The following is a 27,412-nucleotide window of genomic DNA, read 5'->3' as shown; positions in this document are numbered from 1 at the left end:
CAACATAAGTAGGGTAGGAAACTAGGCAAGCTAAAAACGATTTTAGGCACGGCCGTTCATGACCTGAACCTCATCAAGGTGACTAAAAGGAAACAATGTTTAAAAATATCTTCTCTTGATAATTATACACAAGAAATTCCTACAAAACGCGATCACATCAGACAATACATGGAAGCAACAAACATGATGGAAGTCCTACATGACTAATACAGAATTAAGTTCAATGAAATTATCCTTTACAGGCTAAAATTCAACGTTTTTTTTTTTTGCTTTCTGGTACATATAGGTAAATTGTCAATTTGTCTACTGCAAACTCGTCCACTCACCACATAGAGTACCTTCATTTAGTCTAATGCCATTCCGTCCATCAACATTTCATCTAACAACTATTTGATCCAATAACCATTTGGTCTAATCATCACTTTGTCTAATCACCAGTTCGTCTATGACCATTTCGTCTCATATACCAGTTGGTCTAATATCCATTTTATTTGCATTCATTTTACCCAATAAACACATACCGGTAGTCCAATTAGACCAAATGACATAGAGACTATAAAATGGCTACTAGATCAACTGGTTATTAGACGAAATGGCAATTAGACCATGGGGATAGTGGATGAACTGATGGTAGACCAAATGATAGTAGAAGAGTTGGTAATTGGACAAATTGGCATTAGATCAATAAAAAAAAAACACTGATATATATATATACATATATATAAAACCATATGATAGAATGATTGTACAGGGATTGCTAGGGTGCATTTAATCATATCATTCCTATTCTGCTTCTTTTCTCATAAAGCCCATCTCAACAAATATACCTAAAGATATTAATATTCAGAATAGTTAAAAAGGGCAACACACTGGAAGATAGATCATACCATTTTTGGTTATGTAACTGGAATATTGCTTTAACCAATCTATAAAACCAGCATTAGTGTATTAAACAAGACTGCGATGTCTAAAATTTACCTCTACAAATTTTATACTAGATGATATATTATATGATATTGACTGGCTTTTGGGGAGATATACATGTGTATATACATTTTCCCCCGAGTCTTGACGAGGGCAATAGGTCTACTGAGGGAAATAGTATACAAATATTGCCTTCCTCGAGTTTGAATATAATGAAGATATTGCCTAACCAGAATTTGAATATAACATCAATTTCTCTGACGGAGTTATATTTTTCCCTAAGGGATTATATTTTATCTGAAGTGTGCGGCGCTGATGGAAAATAATCTCCAGAGGGAAAAACTAGCTTCGGAAAGTAGTTGAAATGTTGTTTATGAAAAAGAAAGACCAGGCAATAACGAGGACCTGTCTTACAAAGAGTTACGATTAATCCATCCATACCATATTTTTTTTCTCCTGAAAATTTGCACAATCTCCTTTATAGTAAACAAAGACAATCAAACTGATATTTCAAAAGAATAATGAATGTATGCATTTACATCATATCTAGAAAATATATTGAACAAACATACATTTTAAATGTTGATGTTGCTGGCCGTCCATATTGTGATAGGATCAATCGGGGCCGTTATAGTGTATAGTCTACATTGATAAAATAGCTTTATGATAAACTTGCAATGCTTACTGCACCAGCAGACCAGGGCCCCCGTCTTACAAAGAGTTGCGATTGATGCGATCAACCACAACTATGGACGGCCAGCAACATCAATATCTAAAATGCAAATTTGGTCAAAATATTTTCTAGATATGATGTATATACATACATTCATCGTTCGCTTGAAGATTCAGTGTGATTGTCTGTGTTTACGAAGGAGATTGTCCAAATTTCCTGCAGAAAAAAATATGGTATGGATGGATTTCCATAGAGTTGAGAGTGATTGGATAAATCAAAACTCTTTGTAAGACGGGGCCCTGATCCATCTATAGATGTCAGCATTTTCCATGCAATCTGCGTATACACACTAGCACGTAAATTAAGTTAACTACCTGAGTACGCAGAATATACCACCGCCGTTTACACTACAACGCAGTTATGTTTTTTATTGAAGTGACGTCAAAACCTAGAATTGAAAAAAAGGAAAGCCTTGCAGCTATGATTACATGATGGCGTATTGACCAATCACTGATTCAAATCTACTTATAATGTGGTATCTCCCGAAAATTAAAGCCAGTCAATATTATCACTATTACTTATAGGTCCACAGGTGCATAATGTGTTATTTAAGCTATTGCTTGTATTACTATTACCTATAGGCCCACAGGTGCACAATGTGTAATTCAAGCTATTGCTTGTATTAATATTACCTATAGGCCCACAGGTGCACAATGTGTAATTCAAGCTATTGCTTGTATTACTATTACCTATAGGCCCACAGGTGCACAATGTGTAATTCAAGCTATTGCTTGTATTACTATTACCTATAGGCCCACAGGTGCACAATGTGTAATTCAAGCTATTGCTTGTATTACTATTACCTATAGGCCCACAGGTGCACAATGTGTAATTCAAGCTATTGCTTGTATTACTATTACCTATAGGCCCACAGGTGCACAATGTGTAATTCAAGCTATTGCTTGTATTACTATTACCTATAGGCCCATAGGTGCACTATGTGTAATTCAAGCTATTGCTTGTATTACTATTACCTATAGGCCCACAGATGCATAATAGGTAATTCAAGCTATTGCTTGTAGCCATTTTGCTGCTTGGTACCTTTGAATTCTTGTTATTCATGAACGTGATGAAGTAAAGTAAACCTGGCCATGTAATTGTGATGTAAAGAATATACAGCGCAGGCAGGCACACATCATGTATGGTGTGCAAATACACTAATAACGTGTACACAAGACATGAACTTGCGTTTGATGAATTGAGAATATGGATACGAAAGACCCATAATTTACTACAAGTATAGGCACAACAGGAAAAGGACAAATTCGCGGAGGGGTGTATGAATATTATGGTCCCTTGTCATAAGGCTGAACCTTTGCTCGGCCATTGTGACATATTTTGTGTCGAGTTAATCAAATAAGACAGACAAAATACATTTTTACATCTTGTCTCCAAAATGTCGCATTCAGGTACTAACTGAGTATATTTGATTGTCTATTCGGAAATGAGAGCGATTCTTGTGGGTGAATCAATAGCGACGTCCATTTTTAAATAAACCCTTGTTAGGTTATAACTGACCACATCTACTGTAGTGCATACTGAGAATGTAAAATCACTTGTAAGTACCCTACGATGTACAATCTTGTTACATGTACTCCATACATGTACATCAGTACAGGCTGCAGAGACAGAAACGTTGCAAGCGCTAACAATGCGCTAACAGAGGCCCTGTTACAACAGGTGATGTGGCAGCGATGCCTTATGTTACATCAATGCATTACTGACACATTCAAATAAATGTTTTGACTTCACAATCCAAAGGATGTGACTGGGCTTACTGTTAGCGCTCTGTTAGGCTAACAACCTTTCTGTGTGGCCGGCCCGGGGGGGCCAGTCAAATATATTGCTGTACACATGCTTGACCAAGGAATTTCCAAACAACTCCCAAAACGAGTTTTTCTCTGCGTGCAAAATAACCCCCTAAACGAGTTTTTCGCAGGCTTTATTTACACATTTTGGCCCCTAAACAAGTTGTCGCCAAAATATGACCTCGGGGAAAAAGTTTGGGGGAAAAAAATACCCTAAACACGTTTGGCTAGTCTTAAAAAAAAAACTTTGGGGGAAAAAAAAAACAACCCTAAATACGTTTGACCCTGCGATTGACCATTGACCAGTCTTTCAAAACCACCCTTTTCCCTGAAAATCTGTGTTTTTGATACCCTTAACGAGTCCACGCGCGGACCGCGTCCAAAACTGAAAAAAAAAACACCCCTTTAAACGCGTTTTTTTGGTCACGCATGTGTACAGCAATATAGTTGACTGGCCCCCCCGGGGCAGCCGGTGCGGGTGTATATTCAAATGTAAAAAAAAAAAAAAGAATTTCTCACAGAAGTTAAAAGGATAGCTACTTTAGTGTTACATGACAAATACATGTATCTTAAGGGATATTCCAAATGGAGCCTGACATAAAACATATCCATATGGATCACTTTCACATTATTATCAACATTAAAACATTACATTACATTGCATGGAATCAATTTGGAGATAAAGCCTACAAAAGGAGTACAAAAACAAATACAGCCTGTAGACACACAACGTCCTTCAAACATTCCAAAATTCTAGAAACAAGGGGCTTGTAAGAAAGCAACTAGGTTTGCATAGAACTATGTTAACTGGCCTTATAACAAAATGAATACACTTCCTACAATGTTTAAGTAGTAACGGCTCATTATTCCGAAGGTTCGTTAGTGTGAAGGTTTATGTCTCCCTCTGAAAATGAAATAAGTAATGCTGTGGCTTGAAATCTGAAACCATACCGTTTAAGAGCTGAAGTCGCTTTTGAAATAACGGGCTTAAGAACAGTTAAGGTGTGTAGGAACTGGGATTTCACATGAAATTTGATGTGAAATTCGAGAACTGATGCCCGAAATGAGGGGCTTAGGAATGGGTTGGTCAATGAAAAATAAGGGTGAAAATAATATGCATACTGGCATCATATGTGAGTGCCTTCTCCACCCTTTGGGCTAATCCGAAGGTTCAATAGTCCTAAAATGAAGTAAGGTTCATACAGTCATTTTTGTACTCACAAACTTTTTTAAATGTTTTGGACTATCGAACCATTGTGATAACAGACTTTTTTTTTCATTTTTAGGACAATCCAACCTACTTGAATAAAAAAAAATCTTTTTGAATTAACAAGCATTTAGAATTTTTGAATGCTTTTTTGATAATGCTAGAAAAGTCACAAATGTTTGGATATTAGCTTAGCAAAACTAATTTTATATTTAGACTTTTGGATTAATGAACCTTTAGAATGACAAACCCTACTTTCTTTCTTAATCAAAAACATTCAGAACTATGCCTCAAATGACTGGATTAACCAACATTTTTTTCATTCTCGGAATAACAAACCTTAGGAATAAAGAGCATATATCGTTTATGTACATTTAGAACAAACAATCAATTTAACATCAAATATGCTACAATATTACAAAATATGCATGGCAAATTTCCATTATTCTAGAACAGTAAACATCACTTTAATCCTTAAATATTTCGATTTCAAGCCTTGATGCATCAATACTGTTTTCAATAATCAATGTCTACTGAACACTATACCTGTGATACCCACTGATATTGCCATATTTTTGTGACTAAAAATGTGTGTATTCAATGAAAAGCCATCAGCTTTTCTTCAATAAACCAGCATTTGCGTTTTTGGTATCAAAGTATTAGGGCTAAAAAGTATGAAAACATGAACAGGAATATCTGTTTGCATCTCTGCTATTTAAAGTTTCTCCTGCAAAATAACTTTAAATAGTTATTCTTTATCTAATATCTCAATGTACAATACTTAAGTCAGATGTTCTCAATCATCATTAAAAATAAAAATAAATTTTTACTGTTAATGTGAACGTCCTGTATTAAAGGTAAACCTATTTTATAGTATAGCTAGAATATTTGACTTGGGACCACAAATTAACGGACCACAGGATGGCAGCGCTACAAAACGATCTTTGGTCAATGTTAGCAACATGAATATAGTAATATACACAAAACATAAATCATCTACGAATGTAAACAATCCTATGGCACGCCTAGTCTCTAGGGGAAAGAGTAGTCTACAGGCACAGACCTTGGTTTCCACACAGTGCATATTGCAGAGTCTGAAGTAGTGAGACTAGATTCACTCATACATGTATATACTAAGCAGGGAATAATTTTCCTGGTATCCAGACCTGCCAACCTCTGGGAATGAAAAATTGTATTCTGTGATAAAAAAAAAATTATTTTCCCCCAAAAAAAGTGTATTTCATAATAAAATGAATGCGCACTGCTCTTGCAGATGAAAAAAAAAATTGAAACATGTGTATATCTCACCCTGGTTTTAACAAAATGATTGAAAAAAATAAAACAAGTTACCTAAAATTACAATGATCTTATAACCATATTTGTGTAAGTTTTATGAAATAGAGACATTTTTATTAAAAAAAAAAACAATATCATATTTTTAAAAGAAAAAACGTACTGTCGTATTTTGGTTGCAAAAACGTACTAAATACGCCAAAAAACGTACTGGTTGGCAGGTCTGGGTATCGCATCGCAATTTTCTCCACATCGTTGAAAGACCGCCATGCATAAAGTCTTTTGTATAGCATATTTTTACATTGGACTATACATTATTATTAGTTGCAAGCTTTTCTCTTATGACCAAAAATGCCATTCAAATTTGTAAAGCAAAATTATTCCCTGCTAAGGTTGCACAGACAGCTTTTAAGAGTCTAGTCTTCACTTAAGACATGGTACAATTCGTTTAAATGTTAGTCTGTGCTTACAGACTATTGTCAGGGCTTCTTTGAATCCTGATTGCCAGATTGATTCACTTTTGAAAGCAAATAAGAGTGCTTTCAACCTGAATGTTTTATATATTCATTTTCCTATCAGATGACAGATAATGGTAGCATGCAGGGACTCCCGGCATACATTTTCCTATTTTGTTTCATGTTTTCTCCTTTTCAGAAAAAAGATGTAACTAATGATGCATGATCCCTCAAAGGTAACAGGCATATGACTTTGTATCATTCATAGCTTCAGAAATCTCTTTAGACAAAGTAGTTCTGCGATGGGTTACTTCAGGTCAGGCAGTAAAAGTATAAATACATTTTTTAATGACAGTTAAAGGGATGCTCCAGGCTGAAAATATAATGATTTAAACAGATAAAGATAAATCAGACAAACAAAACACTGAAAATTTGATCAAAATTGGACAAGGAATAACAAAGTTATGGCATTTTAAAGATTTGCATTATTCCGGTGAAACAGTTCTAGGCATGTCTTCATGAATATTCAATGAGCAAGTTGATGATGTCATATCCCCACTTGTGATTTTGTATTTTATTACATGAAATTATATTTATCTAAAGTTTTTCTACCAAGAACTGAAAATCAGATTGACAACTAATTTAGTGCAAAAGATGTTAATATTTCATGTATGGAAAATGAAACAATTATGATTTCATGTAATAACATAAGAAAATGGAAAGTGGGGATGTGACATCATCAGTCCACCTCATGAATATTCATGACATGCATTTTCACATGTTAACAACAAAACTTTAAAATTCAATAAATTTGTTATTTGCTATCCGATTTTGAAGAAATTATTAGTATTTTGCTCTGTGAATTTTACTCTATTTTAATATTTTTAGCCAGGGGTACCCCCTTAAAGGGGCTGTCACAAATGAACGCTTTAAGCTAGTGTATGCCAATGCACAGGCAGGGAAAAAGTTAGATGAGGGCATGGGGAAATTCATCCCCAATATGCCCAGAAGAGCCATGGAACTAAACGGTCCAATGTAAATTGTAATATAACAAACTCTGGTTGGTGAGCTCAAGCACTAGCCCTTAAACTTTTGGCATTATTATTTTTTGCCTGGTTCATGGCAAGCAATTTCATCCTAATCCTTGATGAAGAATCAAATTATTGATATCAAGAAATCTAAATCTTGCTAAAACATCTAAAAGTGACAGCCCCTTTAAATAAATAAAAATAATAATAAAAAAACATCAACAAAGCTCTATGATATTCCTTTGGTTCAGCAATTACAAAATCCTGATATACATAATTAATTATCAAAATATCAATAACCATTATAGGGGAAATTGATCCTGAAGAAAAGTTTGTTGTAAAAATAGCAGAAAAAAATAATACAAAAAATTGGTGAAGAATTGAGGAAAATCTATTAAATATTTAGAAAGTTATTGGAATATTAAGTTTTGAATTTGTGACGTCACATACAAGCAGGAATGTTGCTTGCATATGATTCACAAATTAAATAATTAAAATTCTGATAACATTTTTGTTCTTTGATGGATTTTCCTCAAACATTCAGCAATATTTTCTATTATTTTTGCGATATTTTTACATCAAACATTTGTCAGTGTGAACTTAAAGCTAGTCCCATACTAAACAAAACATGTGCTGCTCACTTTTCTTTGAACCTAGTCCCATACATAACAAAATATGTAGTTTCTACAGGGCTTCACCTCATTTCTGTTTCACAGGGGTACCTTCAAGGGGGACCATCGGGAGCACTGGCTGAGTAATGAAATGATCTGATAAAGCGAATACAAAAAATAGAATAAAAACATAATTGTACGTAGTAAACAAACACAGGTCTTCTATAAATCAGCAAATAATGTAATAAATAAGAAAAAAACAAGATGATTAATTGGGCAAGTTTAGGTGACTAAAAAATCATAAAAAATGAAATAAATGATCTTTAGATTAAAAAAAAAATGTCTCTGAATTGAAAGAGATGATGATTCAGAGTCTGTGTCATGTAACATAAAAGATAAAACAGGTGTTTGTTCTGTGTACCTGCTGCAAACTTCAGAGAAAACATGTACAACAAAAAAATCAAAATCAAATAACAGTGGTACTAAAGAATGGATCTTAACAACACGATCCCAGTGACATCGAGAGATAAAAAAAAGAGTTGCATGTTCATGGAATACTTCCAATTGAAATTTCTTGCAAAAGTTCCCAAAATACTGATGGGAGTTGTCAATAAGTTTGCTTATTTTGAGCTTTCTTTCTTAGCTAGGCATAAAAACAACAAGAAAATACAAAACAATAGCAACAATAATAAATACACTACATCGTGTAGCTTTTTAAACAATGACTTATAAAGTCCCAACGTTCTGTAGTAAATACATATGCGCATCTTGCGTAACAACTTTCATCATTATACTGCATATTTTGTGTATTAATTTTCTTCATCATACTGGCTATAGGTAAAAATCAAGCATTTCAATTTACAAAAATAAAAACTTGGATTTCTACAAGGTTGTCATCATGACCACTCAACATGATTCTTTCATAAAAACAATACTGGTAGTCACACTACACATATTTCATACAGAGAAAGATGATTTAATCATAGCTTCTAGTTCAGTATCTACAACAACCATTTGAATGTATTCATCAAAGTAGTGAACTCATGGGAATTTGCTTGACAAATAGTCAACTGTTTACCAACTCTTCTTGGATAATGAATATTAAGATTGTTTGAACCATAGCAGAAGAGCAGCCAAGACGGTTTATAAAATTTGTGAATTTCTTATTTCTATGTTAAAGATGAAATCTTTGAAGGGGAAGTTCACCCTGAAGAAAACTTTGTTGTAAAAATAGCAGAAAAAATAGTAAAAAATATTGGTGAAGGTTTGATGAAAATTCGTTAAAGAGTAAGAAAGTTATTAGAGTTCAAAGTTTTGGATTTGTGACGTCATAAACGAGCAGCTGCCCCATGTGTTATGTAATATAAAATGCATGAATTTCAAATTTTGTATGGTTCCTGATGACTTAATTTTTTTTCTATTCATGATCGGATGTGAAATGATTTGTCTATTGATATACAAAAGGTACAGTGAAAACCATTTTCAATTTTCTGAGAAAATGACATTTCATTGATTTTTTACCATTCGCTATGTAGGAATGCTGCTCGCACATGACGTCACAAATCAAATAATTGAAATTCTAATAACTTTTTAATTATTTGATGAATTTTTCTCAAACCTTCGGCAATATTTTTTATTATTTTTTCTGCTATTTTTACAATAAACTTTTTGTCGGGGTGAACTTCCCCTTTAAGAGGGAAGCTAAGCCTTTTCAGAGTTGTGGTTAATCACAAGCACAGCTGAAACACATTGCTATGTTACGATCATATGATCCATTCCTAGGCTACGGTATGATAAATTATACAACGATATCTGGCAGTTATACAAGCAGAAGCTTATCAGGGCCCTGTCTTACAAAGAGTTGTGATTGATCCAATCAGGCAAACTATGGAAATCCATCAATGTCATAATTCTTCATATAGCGAATGTCCACCAATCCATTTTGGAAATGTGGATAAGTAGACTGACTTATTTAGAATAGAAGGTCTGAGACAAATGCATTCTAAATGATGGTGTTGCTGGCTTTCCATAGTTATGCTTGATTGGATCGATCGCAACTCTTTGGGAGGTGGGGCTACGTCCAAGTTTTACAAACTTGTTATCAGTAGCAAGAAATGCAAATCTAATGATAACCGATCCGAAATAAGCTTTTAATACCCTATGAAAATGATAAATTAAGAAAATGTTTCTGGCAGTAATAAAGACAGAAGCTCATCAGGTCCCAGTTTCACTAAACTTTAAACTTGCAATCTATCTCAAACCAATCCTATGTGCTAAATGAATCATAAGCAATTAATTGTATATTTGTCCTTGATTGCTGGTTTGCTTTTTGCAAAAGGAAATGATCATCAATCTTGCTCTAGTTACAATAGACATTTCAATTGGAAGTTGGTAACAGAAATTTTGAATTTTCTTGCAACACCACCATAATCAAGCAACACAGATATTTAGGATATCTGATGATAGCCAATCTAGGCCCCATCTTACAAAGAGTTACGATTGATCCAATCAATCAAAACTGTATGGAAATCCATCCATACCATAATTGTTTCTACAGTAAATCAGCTCAATCTCCTTTACAGTAGTAAACAAAGAGAATCACACTGGACTTTCAAGAGAAGGATGAATGCATGAATATACATCATATCTAGAAGATATTTTGAACAAATTTGCAGTTTAGATGTTGATGTGGCTTGTCATTCATAGTTGTGTTTGATCAGATCAATCGTAACCCTTTGTAAGACGAGACCCAGATATAAACATTTCAATGGCCTATAATAATGATTATATCTGTAATACAAGTATCATAATTATTATATTGATCAGAGTGTAATCAGAGACCTCAGGGTCACTATCGATGAACGAGCTCATGAAAAAATCATCCACAATAAGAAAATGGGACTGCTTCCTGGAGAACAGAACATTAACCTGACAAAATGAGTTGTTAATTCTCAACAACGGCAAGTTTTTACAATGTTTTTAGGCCAATGCATCTTCGTGAGAATGTTGAGACTTTGACAAACAGATGATATCAACCTGAAAATTCATGGTGCCTTTGGGATAGATGTAGCATGACTTTACAAGAGTCCATAGGGTAAGCTTCATCTAAGACTGCCATATTTTTATCATGTCTGGCCTGCTCTTTTCGGCACCTTCATGTCCTGGGCACCTACTACGGTCAAACCTTACATACCCATGTATTTCAAAAAGAATGATGGCATTGCTCTCTACCTTTTGAATATGAGTTGTCTGTGCATTCGCTTTGCTTCGTTGTTTAGTTTCGTCCTGATGGCATCTTTGACCGCTCTAGCCGGGACACCGGTCACTCGCTGCACATAATCTGTCGTTTAAATCAAAGAGGAAATAAATTGTCAGTGCATATTCTTGACTATATTTGTTGGAACGGCATTCTATAGGGAGTGTATATGACAAGATCCTGTCAAAGATTAAGCAAACATTGCTTCTAATTTCTTAAGAGTCTAATCCAGGGCACACTTCATATTTCACAATTGCAGGGACAAGACCCTGTAGCCAATTGCATGACAAGTTTACCATTAACGGAAGTCCCTGAAAACAGGTCTTGTTGATAGGTAGTCTGAAAGGAACTGCTCTCCAGGGATGTAACATGTGTACCCAACAGAATCCCATCAAGGACTAAGCAAAGTATTGCTTCAACTTTCTCTGGGTCTGAATAGGTCTTGTTCGTGGGTTGTTCATAACTACTCCGGAGGGGTGAAAAATGTGCCTCCAACATAATCCCATCAAGAATTGCTTCAACTTTCTCTGGGTCTAAATAGGTCTTGTTTGTGGGTAGTTCATAAGTACTCAAGAGGGGTGAAAAATGTGTACACAACAAAATTCCATCAATGATTTATCAGATATTGCTTCAACTTTCTCTGGGTCTAAATAGGTCTTGTTCGTGGGTAGTTCACACATGCAAGTACTCCAGAGGGGTGAAAATGTGCCCCCAACAAAATCCCGTCAAGGATTTATCAGATATTGCTTCAACTTTCTCTGGGTATAAATAGGTCTTGTTCATGGAAAGTTCATAAGTACTCCAGAGGGGTGAAAAATGTGTACCCAACAAAATCCCATCAAGGATTTATTAGATATTGCTTCAACATTCTCTGGGTCTAAATAGGTCTTGTTCGTGGGTAGTTCATACGTACTCGGGAAGGGTGAAAAATGTGTACCCAACAAAATCCCATCAAGGATTTATCAGATATTGCTTCAACATTCTCTGGGTCTAAATAGGTCTTGTTCGTGGGTAGTTCATACGTACTCGGGAGGGGTGAAAAATGTGTATCCAACAGAATCCTATCAAGTACTTACCAAGTATTGCTTCAACTTTCTCTGGGTCTAATCTAGTCTTGTTTGTGGGAAGTCCTGTTGTCCTGGAGATGGTGTTACTGGTCCCACCCAGAGTGGATCTACTTAGGACCTTCCGCGGGAAGAGACACATCAGCAGGTCAGAGGTCAGTTTACGGAAGTTGGTATGGTTGCATCGGTCGAGGAGTCTCTTGTCGACCTTCACGTTGTTGCTTAGACTGATCTCAACCTGAAAATGTTAAAGAAATAAACACGTTGAGTGGTATTCTAATAGCCATAATTTATGGAATATGGATTGCCAGATATCAACTCATTCACCAATCAAAAATTCTCATCCTGATGCAAGAAGTTGTCAAAAAATTAATTGAGTTGTCAAATGGGAACAATACGAAAATAAAAAAATATTATATAAAGCCCCGCATTCCATAGAAGTGCAGTTTAATCTTTACTTTAGACTAGGGTTAAACCTAGGATTAATTATCAGAATACCACCTATCGCTCTTATTTCTTTAAAAAAAAAGTTCAGGGCTCCGTAACACAAAGGTTAGCGATGGATTGCAAATATGAGAGAACCGCACTGATATTGGTTCCCGGTCAGTATTTTAAACAAGAGTGCTCATGCAACAATGATCTTGATTGGTCATTGGTATTTAGTGATTGATTGCAAATCCTTTGTGCTATGGAGCCCTGAACTCTGATGTGTTGTATTTAACATTTTTTAATTGGATGAAAAAACAAACAAAAACAAAACACAGGAAGAAGATATCAAATCCGTCCAATCACATTACAGATACCTGTGACTGAAAACACATTATTTTATTTTCACCTGGAGTGTCTTTATTGCAGCATTGCTTTATTTTTTCACCTTTTGAGGATACTTTTTTAAGCAATTCTTTTTTCGGGCTTCATTTTTACAACCTATCACAGACACAGCCCTGTGACAAATGGGACCTTACAGCTCAGATTTTTTTTAGAGTCAAATCATTGGTAACCAAGGCCTTCTGCAACTACATAAGAGCAGAAATTTATTAGTACTTTTACCATTATATCAAATAGAAATGTTAAATGGTCAAAAGATCTCTGATTTCTTTGATGTCAAAAGCTAGTTGAAAACTTACCGAATCCTCTGTCTGTTTGCCTCCAGGTCGCACTAAGAGCTTCCCCCGATCCCGTATCCTAACCGGCACCAGGTTGCCGCCAGCCATGTGGGAGACATGCTGGAGCACCGTCTGAGGGGTGGACTGTGGTACCGGGTTGGGTAGACTCTGCTGTATCATTGCAAGCTGTGAAGGTGCACCAGGCGGGACCATCGGTGGCTGACCTGTTAAACCCATTTGAATACTTGGTGCAAGGACGGGAAGAACAGGTGCTCGTGGAATATTCACCTGTAAAGAGAAAGTGAACATTTGTCCAATGGAACTACACTAAGATCTCTACTAAGTGTAATATGTATCATAATCTTTTCTTATTCTATTTTTTCGATTTTCACTCGCTACTAAAATTATCAACATCATACCAAGATCATCTGCAATAATTATAAAAAAAGGGGGGGGGGGTATTTTTTTAAATACAATAATTGGGTGATGAAACCAGGTGATTGTTTCATGTATTTTATACATGACTGGTGAATTATTCCAACTGAAATGTTTTCCGTGCGAATAAAATTGGAGTGAATTTCCTATTTCCCTCATCAAACTTTGACAAATTATAAGAAAGTTTGGGTTCGGCTGTTTGTTATTCAACAAGAAGAATTTTAATCTTCAAAGGTTGGATGTCAACTTTAGCTGATGAATCATCATCACTGAGATTGAGAATCTGATTTCAGGTCCAAGGACATGACATCTGTTGGTTGTATCTCACAATAAGCTCGATAAAACACCATTAGTTGGGCGTTGTGCACCTGCAATCCAAGCTAAATGGGGCAAGCTGTGATTCGATGCAGTGGTCACGGTTCCTGCCTTTGGGTGGTGACGTTAGAAGTCGGTCCCAGATGTAAAATAATTATATCTTCTTGGTGCATGTCTGTAAAAACTCATGAACACACCATCCAGGTTTCCCGTGGTATATTGCAAATTGGATACAGACTTTGATAGGGTAGGGTAGGGTATCTGTCTCATCGGATGAAGACTATACAAGACCCACTTTGACCCACGTTGTGAGCAACATTGCCCAAAGAAGTTAAAGATTAGGCAACACAACACTTGCTCCTATGTCAATAGCTCCGGAATTTATTTTGTTGAAGATGTAGGGTTTGGGTTAAGGTTAGAATAGGGTTTTCCATGACGTTTAGGGATAGGTTTAAGATAGAGCATAGTGTTAAATCCAGGGTTGAAGTTAGCTATTCAATTAGTGTGTGGAATTTATAGCGGAGCAAGTGCCATGGAAGCAAAGAATCACCTGTTGTTGCGATTGATGTGGTAGCAGATCTTGATCCATAGCTGCAGCAAGTTGTGGCAAGGAGACCTGCGACAGCGGTATGTGCGGTAACGTTACAGCGTGCGGTAACGTTACAGCATGCGATGATGCGGAGGGCGTGGTCACCACCTGTCCTAGAGCCACGCCCATGTCCGATACCGGTATCACGACGTTTTGGGTGGAAGAGGGAGGAGGGTTGGAGGAAGGGTCGTCGTTGGCAAGGCTTTGGCAGCGTGAGATTGTGAGGCCCTGTGGAGATGCGGAGGTGGACGGTACAGCGCCCTCTTCCGGCAGGTTGTTTTCAGTGGAGGTGCTGAGGTTTTGGGAGGTACCCCCCGCCGTGGGTGCCCCTCGTAGAGTTGCAAGTAAATTTGGAAGAGCTGTGGAATAGAATAGGTCATGAAACAAAGAAGTAACCAAAAGAGCCCATTATAAGGTCTTGTACGTGTACATGTATGTCATTGTTTTCTGTGATTAATTTTGGGAGCTTACTATATCTTCATGGGTAATTTGGCCTTGGGTTATTTTCTCCTATTTTCCTGGAAAATTTGATGACCCGGTAGCTTCTTTAATCACATAACTGCCCTTAATTTTGTTGTATATTACACTCCAAATACAGTAGCTTTAAATCAATGTGTGGAAATAAAAAGACTCGATTTGAAGGGACCGAAAACTACAATTCAGTACTAAATAAATATATTTCAGATTGAGTTGAACTTTGATACATTATGGGACAGTGCTGCACATTGTTGTTTTAAACTTCAAATTGAATAAAAAATATTTTGGCTTCATCAGAGATGAGCCAACTTTTGAAAACTAGAATTTCAGAGGAATTTCAAGTGACATCAAATTATGTGCGCCGAGCACAGAGTGCTCGACCTTTGTGGCCAGGTCACTAGATGCTCTTTCATGCAAGCTGAGCCTATTTTGCAGTAGTTAACATGTGTATTAAGAAGAACAACAGTTCCACTGTTAAAAAAAAGAGAAAACTTTACAGAAATAAAAATGCATTTTTACATGCTTTTTGTTATATTAAAGAGAAAAGATTCCTCTCCTTCATTTTTACGAGAGGATATGGTGATCATAAGAGTGGGACTTGGGGGCCACTTTTTGGAAGCCTTACATTAAACTCGAGAGGGTTGCCAACCATGCTTCATGTGCAAAAAATGTAAATGATATTGTCTGATACAGCAAAACCTGCTTTAGCAAGCACCTGCATAGAGGGACCATCTGTCTATTAACACAATGGCTCGTATTCTGAAGTCGGGTTTAACTTAAACTCAGGTTTAAAGTTGTGGTTTAAGTATGGAGAGCCAATTGATACATAAATCACTAACAGTAGAGATATCATACTTCAGTTAATTTGGCTCTAAAATCATCCACAATTGTCTAGGAAGTATAAATAGATGATTTTCTTCACCATCGATGAATCAGGAAAGAGCACGGTAAACATAAGAAAAATACAATGTAATAAAAATTGTGACACTTTTGGCTTCCCATAATTTCAGCACAGAGTTAGACCATGGTCTAGGTTAAACCTGACTTTAGTATACGGGCCACTAAGTTTGGTTTCCCCTTCAACAGTATTCCACACTGAAACATGTATTACAAGAACTTGGCCATAAAGACCATCTGTTCACAAAGACCGATTTTCTGTCTTCACACGTGGCTGGTCTTTATACACAGGTCTTACTGTATCAGGCAGGCGTTTTATAAAGCTGTTCATAACTTATGAGCCATTTTACGAACAACTGGTGATCCTTTCTTTGGTTCTGTATCAACATCAATAAAAATTTGGTGTGTATCATTAGTCACAAGAAAGGATCACTGGTTATACGTAAAGTTGCTTGTAACTATTGTACAAAAGGCTTTATGAAGAAACACCTGCCAGGGGGCCTTTTCTAAAAGCTGTTCATTAGTTACCCTTAAAGGACTGGGCTATTTGAGATGTATTGAGAACTGGGGGGGGGGGGGCGTGGGACATATTGTGCGAAGTGTCGAGGGGGGGGGGCGGCCATCATGGCCCTCCAGTCCTTTTAGTGTTAAGAGTGACTTTAAGAACGACTGGTAATCCTTTCTTGTGGTAATCGATATTCACCATTAAATGTTCATTGGCGGTGGTTTAGCGAGTAAGAAAGGATCACCAGTCGTTCTTAGAGTCGCTCTTGACTTACGAACAGCTTCATGAAACACCCACCAGGAATATGAACTGACTCACCGTCGTTGAGTGCAATGGTTTCCACCAATCTATCCACCTTCTTGCGTAACTCACTGTTCTCTTTTCTAAGAGCATCGTTTTCCTCTCTCAGCACGGAAAGCTCATCATCAGGGAACTGTGAGATCAAAGATATGTTACAGGAAAAAAATTATAATATCAAGGATGTAATATGAGAGCCTATGATATCAAAGATATGTTACAGGAAAAAAATTATAATATCAAGGATGTAATATGAGAGCCTATGATATCAAAGATATGTTACAGGAAAAAAATTATAATATCAAGGATGTAATATGAGAGCCTATGATATCAAAGATATGTTACAGGAAAAAAATTATAATATCAAGGATGTAATATGAGAGCCTATGATATCAAAGATATGTTACAGGAAAAAAATTATAATATCAAGGATGTAATATGAGAGCCTATGATATCAAAGATATGTTACAGGAAAAAAATTATAATATCAAGGATGTAATATGAGAGCCTATGATATCAAAGATATGTTACAGGAAAGAAATTATAATATCAAGGATGTAATATGAGAGCCTATGATATCAAAGATATGTTACAGGAAAGAAATTATAATATCAAGGATGTAATATGAGAGCCTATGATATCAAAGATATGTTACAGGAAAAAAATTATAATATCAAGGATGTAATATGAGAGCCTATGATATCAAAGATATGTTACAGGAAAAAAATTATAATATCAAGGATGTAATATGAGAGCCTATGATATCAAAGATATGTTACAGGAAAAAAATTATAATATCAAGGATGTAATATGAGAGCCTATGATATCAAAGATATGTTACAGGAAAAAAATTATAATATCAAGGATGTAATATGAGAGCCTATGATATCAAAGATATGTTACAGGAAAAAAATTATAATATCAAGGATGTAATATGAGAGCCTATGAGATCAAAGATATGTTACAGGAAAAAAATTATAATATCAAGGATGTAATATGAGAGCCTATGATATCAAAGATATGTTACAGGAAAAAAATTATAATATCAAGGATGTAATATGAGAGCCTATGATATCAAAGATATGTTACAGGAAAAAAATTATAATATCAAGGATGTAATATGAGAGCCTATGATATCAAAGATATGTTACAGGAAAAAAATTATAATATCAAGGATGTAATATGAGAGCCTATGATATCAAAGATATGTTACAGGAAAAAAATTATAATATCAAGGATGTAATATGAGAGCCTATGATATCAAAGATATGTTACAGGAAAAAAATTATAATATCAAGGATGTAATATGAGAGCCTATGATATCAAAGATATGTTACAGGAAAAAAATTATAATATCAAGGATGTAATATGAGAGCCTATGATATCAAAGATATGTTACAGGAAAAAAATTATAATATCAAGGATGTAATATGAGAGCCTATGATATCAAAGATATGTTACAGGAAAAAAATTATAATATCAAGGATGTAATATGAGAGCCTATGATATCAAAGATATGTTACAGGAAAAAAATTATAATATCAAGGATGTAATATGAGAGCCTATGATATCAAAGATATGTTACAGGAAAAAAATTATAATATCAAGGATGTAATATGAGAGCCTATGATATCAAAGATATGTTACAGGAAAAAAATTATAATATCAAGGATGTAATATGAGAGCCTATGATATCAAAGATATGTTACAGGAAAAAAATTATAATATCAAGGATGTAATATGAGAGCCTATGATATCAAAGATATGTTACAGGAAAAAAATTATAATATCAAGGATGTAATATGAGAGCCTATGATATCAAAGATATGTTACAGGAAAAAAATTATAATATCAAGGATGTAATATGAGAGCCTATGATATCAAAGATATGTTACAGGAAAAAAATTATAATATCAAGGATGTAATATGAGAGCCTATGATATCAAAGATATGTTACAGGAAAAAAATTATAATATCAAGGATGTAATATGAGAGCCTATGATATCAAAGATATGTTACAGGAAAAAAATTATAATATCAAGGATGTAATATGAGAGCCTATGATATCAAAGATATGTTACAGGAAAAAAATTATAATATCTAAGATGTAATATGAGAGCCTATGATATCAAAGATATGTTACAGGAAAAAAATTATAATATCTAAGATGTAATATGAGAGCCTATGATATCAAAGATATGTTACAGGAAAAAAATTATAATATCTAAGATGTAATATGAGAGCCTATGATATCAAAGATATGTTACAGGAAAAAAATTATAATATCTAAGATGTAATATGAGAGCCTATGATATCAAAGATATGTTACAGGAAAAAAATTATAATATCAAGGATGTAATATGAGAGCCTATGATATCAAAGATATGTTACAGGAAAAAAATTATAATATCAAGGATGTAATATGAGAGCCTATGATATCAAAGATATGTTACAGGAAAAAAATTATAATATCAAGGATGTAATATGAGAGCCTATGATATCAAAGATATGTTACAGGAAAAAAATTATAATATCAAGGATGTAATATGAGAGCCTATGATATCAAAGATATGTTACAGGAAAAAAATTATAATATCAAGGATGTAATATGAGAGCCTATGATATCAAAGATATGTTACAGGAAAAAAATTATAATATCAAGGATGTAATATGAGAGCCTATGATATCAAAGATATGTTACAGGAAAAAAATTATAATATCAAGGATGTAATATGAGAGCCTATGATATCAAAGATATGTTACAGGAAAAAAATATCAAGGATGTAATATGAGAGCCTATGATATCAAAGATATGTTACAGGAAAAAAATTATAATATCAAGGATGTAATATGAGAGCCTATGATATCAAAGATATGTTACAGGAAAAAAATTATAATATCAAGGATGTAATATGAGAGCCTATGATATCAAAGATATGTTACAGGAAAAAAATTATAATATCAAGGATGTAATATGAGAGCCTATGATATCAAAGATATGTTACAGGAAAAAAATTATAATATCAAGGATGTAATATGAGAGCCTATGATATCAAAGATATGTTACAGGAAAAAAATTATAATATCTAAGATGTAATATGAGAGCCTATGATATCAAAGATATGTTACAGGAAAAAAATTATAATATCAAGGATGTAATATGAGAGCCTATGATATCAAAGATATGTTACAGGAAAAAAAATTATAATATCTAAGATGTAATATGAGAGCCTATGATATCAAAGATATGTTACATGGGGGGTGTTTCACAAAGATTTCAGTACGACTTAAATCGCACTTAAATACCGACGCGTATCTGAAATGCAACGCGCAATGTAATTGATCAATACGCAGTAGTGCGTGTCCTCTTTGCATGATCTGACCAATGCGGTCATGGCTTTTATACCGTGCGCAAGTAGGCATTTAAGTGCGACTCTAGGTCATACTTAAATCTTTGTGAAACACCCCCAGGGACAAGTATTATCAGATCATGTAGTATAAAAGATGTGTTGAATGAAAGTGGAATACACTCTATCCCTCGGATAGGATGTTAAATGGAGGCCCCTTGTTGAGAAGAGTCACCACCCGTGCACGTTCAGAACCTGCTGCAATGTTCATATAAGAGTTTGGGGGAACCTCGGTGTAGTGGTCCGCCTGCACCACCCCCCATCAATTATGTATTGGGAGGAGAGATCTGTGGGCAATAGTGATTCAGTTAGCTTTTCAACTCCCAGGCACAGGTGGCACGAAACAAATGATAATAATAATTCAGGCATATTTTGGGGGTCAAATGGGTGCCCTGCGAATGCGGTGTTTTGGAAGCTTACCTGCATACTTGCATCTTTCTTCCCTGAACTTGATGTGGTCCGGCAAACAAATGGCTCAACTGCTCTCTGCTGCCTTCGTACCTAAACAAAGAACATAGGGAACACGGACATATTTTTCTGCTTTGGAGGGGGTGACATTAAAAATAAAAATATTGAGCAGAAAAATGTTGATTTGAATAAATAGAGAAAAACCAAACTAGCATAATGCTGAAAATTTCATCAAAATTGGATGTAAAATAAGAAAGTTATGACATTTTAAAGTTTCGCTTATGCATATTCTGGTAGGTATGCAAATGAGGAGACTGTTGACATCATCCACTCACTATTTCTTTTGTATTTTATCATATGAAATATGGAATGAAGTAATTTTCTCCTCATTGTCCAGTGAAACAATGATTAATTCCTCTATGAACATGTGGAGTTGCATTGTTTAATACAATATGGTTCAGTCAAGTTGGTCATTATCATAAAATCTGTAAAAAATGAAATATTGTATACCGGTAATCCAAACGATAGAAAACAAAAGCAATAGCGAGTGAGAGACATCTTCGACCATCTCATTTGCATGTAACTGAGTTGTGCATATCACTGTTTTGTGAAAAATAAGCAAAACTTTACACTGTCATAACTTTCTTATTTTACATCCGATTTTGATGAAATTGTCAGCGTTATGCTAGTTTGATTTTCTCTATTTATTCAAATCAACATTTTTTGGGGGGTGGACTTGACCTTTACGGAAAAAGTACCGAGAAGCATTTAAAGAGACACCTACACCTAGAAAGATTTATCCTAGGTCCGGCTTCATTTTAAGTTTGAGCTGATTTTGGTCCCGAAACGCTCAGAAGGAGCCCTGGAAACTCATCCGATGCAATGTCAAAGGTGCCATGGTGTAGTGGTTCGGTCACTTGGGACTCTTCAACCAAGGGTCGAGGGTTTGAATCCCACCTGGCGCTAATGTCCTTCGGCAAGGCACTTGTCCGTGTATGTCCCTCTCCACCCAGGTGTTAAATGAGTACCCGGTGTGACGTGAACATCAATGTGATTTGATTGGCATGTGTGTATCGACAAACAATTGCCTGGCAAGGATACTCCCTTGGGGAGTGGAGATGGTGCACTTTATGTGTGAAAGAGAGATGGCTTGGGGGGGGGGGGGGGCACTTCCATTGACGAGTGGATACCATGAGCGACCGTGGGGTCTCGAAAAGCACCCTAAACACGTATTTTCCATATTCTGAAAATGCACCCCTTAACCCTAACTAGGCCGGGCTTTTTTGGCTGTTCTGTGGCCGGGGAGGGGTTGATTCAACCCCCCCCTGAGATCTCGGCCGTCAATCGCGCGAGCACCGCAAAAATTTGCACGCTGGTAGTGTGCGATGTAATCTACAAGGCTGTATGGTAAAATTTTCCAAAATAATGAGATTTTATTTTATATGAATTAATTATGCTAATTAATGCATAAATCATACTTTTTGCTCTAATTCACTAAATAAAGCTCCTAGAATGCTAATTTTTGGTAAAAATATTCTTTGTAGCATTCTTAACAATGGCAATTGAAAAAAACTTCGGTTTGGAAATCAATTTCTTATGTATTTTATTGTTTTATGAATTTCTTATGTATTTCTTTGTTTTTCAACCTTTTGTTTTTCTTTGTTTTTTTCACCAGATTTATTGCACAACCTTTTTGAAGCATAATTATGCTAAAATCAATTGCTTTCAGCTGTTTAAAGTAAAAATAATCATATCTTTATGAATAAGATGAGAAAACTCAATTTGAATTGACTTTGTACACAAAATCACGTTTTGGAACAATTTTTGGTCTGACATGCACTTACAAAATGTTGCGTAATTTCGGAACCGCGTACCCGGGCGTCGTAAATTTTGTCTCAAAAGATGCGCAAGACTTAAAAGTATAAACTCTGCGAGTGGCGCGGTCAAAAAATTTCGTGCGGCGAAATGATCGCAGAAAATGTAGAGGGGGGGGTTGATTCAACCCCCCCCCCGGCCATTTTAGGGTTAACAAGTATTGGAAACAAAACGATACTCTTGGCAAGTATTCCCTGAATTGACCCCCTAAACAAGTACAACAAATATTTTTATTGTTAGGTCACTGTCGTCGGTTTTACCTTTTACCTGATTGGGATTAGTACAGCCCCACCTCCCACATCTCGCGCAAAATCGTACTCTTAACACGTAGTGTTGACTCTTGGGGCAAAAAGTACACCCTTTATGAAACATTTTAGTCTTAATTGTTTACACCTTCGAAAATTTGACCCTAAACACGTAGCTTTCCTAGCGAAAATAGATACCCTTTTTTCATTATTTTAGTGTTTTTGACACCCTTATTACGTTACGTACGTAACGTGCCCTATCTTGAAAAAGACATCCTTTTTACGTGTTTTTTTGGTCGCGCATGGTATCCACTCATCAATGTAAGTGCCCCCCCCCCCCCCCCCCGGGAGATGGATACTGTGACCGGGTAATAATAATTACAATGAAAAGCGCTTAGAAACCAAATTATGCAGCGCTTTATAAATGTAACTATAATTATCATTATCCAATGCTGCAGACAGTAAGTTGTAAAAAGTGGGGGCGTCATGATCTAGTGGTTAAGACTCATCTTTCAATCTGAAGGACGTGGGTTCGAATCCAAGCCATGGCATGTTTTCCTTCAGCAAGAAATTTATCCACAATGTGCTGCACTCAACCCAGGTGAGGTAAATGGGTACCGGCAGGAAGTAATTCCTCAAAAATTTGTGCGCACCTGAATCGGTAGACTAGCTTAGCCGGGGTAATAAACATGTAGGAGCGCCTTGAGCAACTAGCACGGTGGATACGTGCGCTATATAAATCCTATATTATTATTGAAAGAAGCCCCCAAAATAAAAAAAAATCCCTCTGTACCTGACTGCTATCGCCATCTGGTGGGTAAACCTGGTCGCTATCGTAACTGACTCCCATAAACTGACGAGATCTGTTGAAGCTACTCCCAATCTGCTTCCTTGGCTTGAGAGATCGGCTCCCATGGAGGATGGAATGAGCTGTAATACACAAAGACCATACAACATAAATCTGGGAACAACAAAGCTACTTTAACCCTATCTAGGCCGGGGGGGGGGGGGGGCCTCGGAGGCCCCCCTCAACGAGTCACGCGATATTTTTGCCGCGCAAATTTTTTTGACTGTGCTGCTCGCTGACTTTTTACTTTCAAGTCTTGCGCAACTTTTGAGACCAATTATGCGTCACCCGGGTACGCGGTTCCGAAATTACGCAAAGTCATGTAAGTGCATGTCGGACCAAAAATTGCTCAAAAACGTGATTTCGTGTACAAAGTCAATGTAAATTGTGTTTTCAACCAAAAACCATATATGTATGATTAGTTTTAGTTTTGCTGGTCTAAATGTATGTATTTTATGCTGTTTATGATCTTAGAAGAGTCCCCAAAGAATATCATTGGAAAAACAATGAAAAACAAAGGGTCCAAAAAACAAAGAAATACATAAGAAATTGCAAAAAACAATATAATACATAAGAAATTGATCTGATTTCACAATTTTTTTCATGTAAACTTGCTAAGAATACCACAAAGAGTTTCTATGCCAAAAATTAGAACATTTGGATCTTTATTTATGGAGTTGGAGGAAAAAGTATGATTTCGCATACTAATTACGCATAAATTAGCATAATTACTTAATAACAATTCGCATGAAATAAATTACAATACAATTTTGTAGATTATATCCCAGACAACCTGCGTGCCAATTTTCGGCGCGATCGCGTGGTCGATGGCCGAGATCTCAAGGGGGGGCCTGGGAGGCCCCCCCCCCTGCCATATGAACTCCCAAAATACCCCAGCCAAGATAGGGTTAGAACAGATACGAACCAATAGCGCCATCTCGAATCAACTACTCAAACCTGGCCAGTTTCCTGACCCATAATGCTAGTGTAGTCTAGTATTATACAGACCCACTTGAATGATAACATGCTTTCTACTCAATTCATTTTATACCGCTATGATTATGTTACCAAGTATAGGGACAGTGATTTTCCACGATCGCGGAAAACGTACGGAATTCACGGAAAGGGCCTTTTGAAACGGAAAATCACGGAAAACGTATTTTCCCTCAAATACACAGAATAGCAACAGAAATTACTCCAAAATCACAACAAAATGAGAATATTAAATGGCCACAAAACCCCAGAAAACACGATCTCACTTCGCTACTATCATGACAATTCACACATCGTGACTGCACTCGACATCAGCACACTCGATTGTACCCCGCACCCGTACCCGGCGCCAGCCGGGTTGGGCTTCACATGCACACATATCGTTCAACTACACGGTCGTGTGTTGCTGCCCTCTACGTTTGAAGATGTAACAGCACGATATCGTGGTCTTAAAATCCAAGATGGCGGATTGGCAAAAGCCGTTGACTGATGATAACGATGTCCAAAAAACCCCAAAATTATCGATGAAATATCATTTCACCGTGAAATAATGCTAATAATGTGAAAGGTGAGGATGTATGCATGCTAAATGGGTTTGTAAAAATATTTTATGCACCCGCATAGATCCGATTAGAACGGATTCTATTGTGTTGTTGGTACAGTAGCAGATACAAATTTTGACCAGTGCGAGTGTACGTGTTGTGATTTTGATATTCTATGTGTAAACGGAATTGTCACTTTTCCGTGTGTACAAAGTCTATGGGGAAACGGAATTTCCGTTTTCTGACATGCTGAAACGGAATTTGAGATTTTCTTAAACTGAAAAGGCAATTTTTTTAAACGGAAAATCACTGTCCCTACAAGTAGCAAAATAATTACTTTTCCTCTCAAATCATTTTAGTCTCTCTATACAAATATAATTATACATGTAGGTCAATTTATTCTCTGTAGTATTTATAGTACAAATTCAAATAATTGAAATTCTTACAACTTTTTTATTCTTTGACACATTTTTCTCAAACCTTTGGCAAGATTCTTTTATTATTTTTTCAGCTATTTTTACAATAACATTTTTGTCAGTGTGAACTTCCCCTTTAACAGATTGATTTTGGTTATAGAGAAAATCTATTCAAGTTCTGTACAGTACTGTCTAGAAATCTCCTATTCCTTTGTGAAGGCTTTGGAGAAAGTGGAGCAAATCGTGATGCGATACCAGGGAAATAATTCCATGGAATCACCAAAATGATTACAAATGAGTCAATACTATTGAAGAACACGTGGACCTCACACAGATAGGTATACTTGGGACTCTACCCTTGTATTTTATACATGTATCACAGGCATTTGAAGAGCAATCCTTTGCAGTGGATCATGTTTTTCATAATGTTCATTCTTAATATGATGATGATGATGATTAAGATGATGACAATGATGTTGATGACGATGATAATTATGATGATGAAGTTGATGATCACAATGATGACGATGATGATGATGATGTTAATGATGAAGATGATGTTGACGATGTCAATGTTGATGATAATGATGATGATGAAGATGATGATGACGATGATGATGACGATGCTGATGATGAAGATGATGAAGATTTATGATGATGAAGATGATGATGATGAAAATTTATGATGATGAAGGTGATGATGATGATGATGATAGTGATGATGATGAAGATGATGATGATTTATAATAATAATACACCAAGGGAGCCTTTCATCAGCATTTTCATCTGAAAAGTTGTCAGATCTGACAACTTTTCTGGATTTTGATTGGATGAGAAGCACAGTTCTTATGATAAATTGTCGGACAAAGTAGGACTTGTGGCATAAAAGCTCTGACAAGTCCTTCCATGAAACGCTTTCCAGAACGTCCTCCCTATAAAGCAATCTACAGATAAACAATTATGCAATTATTCCCCATGGGGTTTTACATAGCTCACAGTGAATATTTTCATCTTTCCCGATGAAAAAAAAAAAATCCTTACTTATTTCTCCCTACATCTCACCTGAACCTCTGCCTTGTATCTCGGTATCCATGCCCTCATTGATCCCCACTGGAAGTTCCATATCACTCGTCAAGACCACCACGTTATCAGTGACTTCATTGGAGCTGAAGACAAATCCTCTCCCACCATCCTCGGCCTCTTCCTCCTCCCTGCCTCCTCCCGATGGTTGCGACTGGTACCAATCCTTTGAATCATCATCCCCGTCATCGTCAGGGATATCAAGGATGTCTGTCTCTGCTGATGAAAGTAGTGGGAAAGAACAAATTTGTTAAAGCGAAGTTTGATTTCAGACGAGGGTAGCGTGACTGAACAAATTTGTTAAAGCCAAGTTTAAGTTCTGACGAATGTACATGTATATGTAGTGTGAGAGAACAAATTTGTTAAGGCTAAGCTTAAGTTCAGATATTGAAATCTTATTTCAATAAATGTTTGGAAGCGTTCGTAAGCCAGAATGCTTATTCCTTGGGGGGGGGGGGATTAGGGTTAGTGCTATGTATTATCTGGTGGGTGTTTCATAAAGCTGTTCATAAGTTATGAGCAACTTTACGAATGACCGGTTTTCCTTTCCTGTGGTAAGTGACACACCAGATTCACATCAATTGGTGTTGATTTGGTTC

The 27,412-nt window shown here is 36.0% G+C and overlaps 1 protein-coding gene across 4 annotated transcripts in view; it reads right to left on the bottom strand.

The window, feature by feature from the left end:
- Nucleotides 1-285: 285 nt before the first annotated feature.
- LOC129267088 (uncharacterized) overlaps nucleotides 286-27,412 on the bottom strand; it is a 34,384-nt gene continuing 7,257 nt past the window's right edge. The window contains exons 3-12 of one of the 4 annotated variants that reach the window (XM_064103686.1): nucleotides 26,796-27,032; nucleotides 23,729-23,865; nucleotides 20,828-20,908; nucleotides 17,022-17,136; nucleotides 14,786-15,183; nucleotides 13,507-13,773; nucleotides 12,392-12,617; nucleotides 11,291-11,399; nucleotides 8,147-8,215; nucleotides 6,731-6,793 (exon numbers count right to left, since the gene is read on the bottom strand). In XM_064103686.1, coding sequence (XP_063959756.1) covers nucleotides 8,173-8,215; nucleotides 11,291-11,399; nucleotides 12,392-12,617; nucleotides 13,507-13,773; nucleotides 14,786-15,183; nucleotides 17,022-17,136; nucleotides 20,828-20,908; nucleotides 23,729-23,865; nucleotides 26,796-27,032 — 1,613 coding nt within the window. In that variant the 3' untranslated portion in view covers nucleotides 6,731-6,793; nucleotides 8,147-8,172. Of the gene's footprint in view, nucleotides 1,516-6,391; nucleotides 8,216-10,752; nucleotides 11,400-12,391; nucleotides 12,618-13,506; nucleotides 13,774-14,785; nucleotides 15,184-17,021; nucleotides 17,137-20,827; nucleotides 20,909-23,728; nucleotides 23,866-26,795; nucleotides 27,033-27,412 lie in introns of those variants that run through there. The other 3 variants (XR_010294432.1, XM_064103685.1, XM_064103687.1) reach the window with 3 other exon arrangements.

This window comes from Lytechinus pictus, chromosome 8 (genome assembly GCF_037042905.1).
Source record: "Lytechinus pictus isolate F3 Inbred chromosome 8, Lp3.0, whole genome shotgun sequence".
Lineage (NCBI taxonomy): Eukaryota > Metazoa > Echinodermata > Echinoidea > Temnopleuroida > Toxopneustidae > Lytechinus > Lytechinus pictus.
Note: the sequence above shows the minus strand (reverse complement) of the source record. Positions and strands in the feature narration are given on the sequence as shown.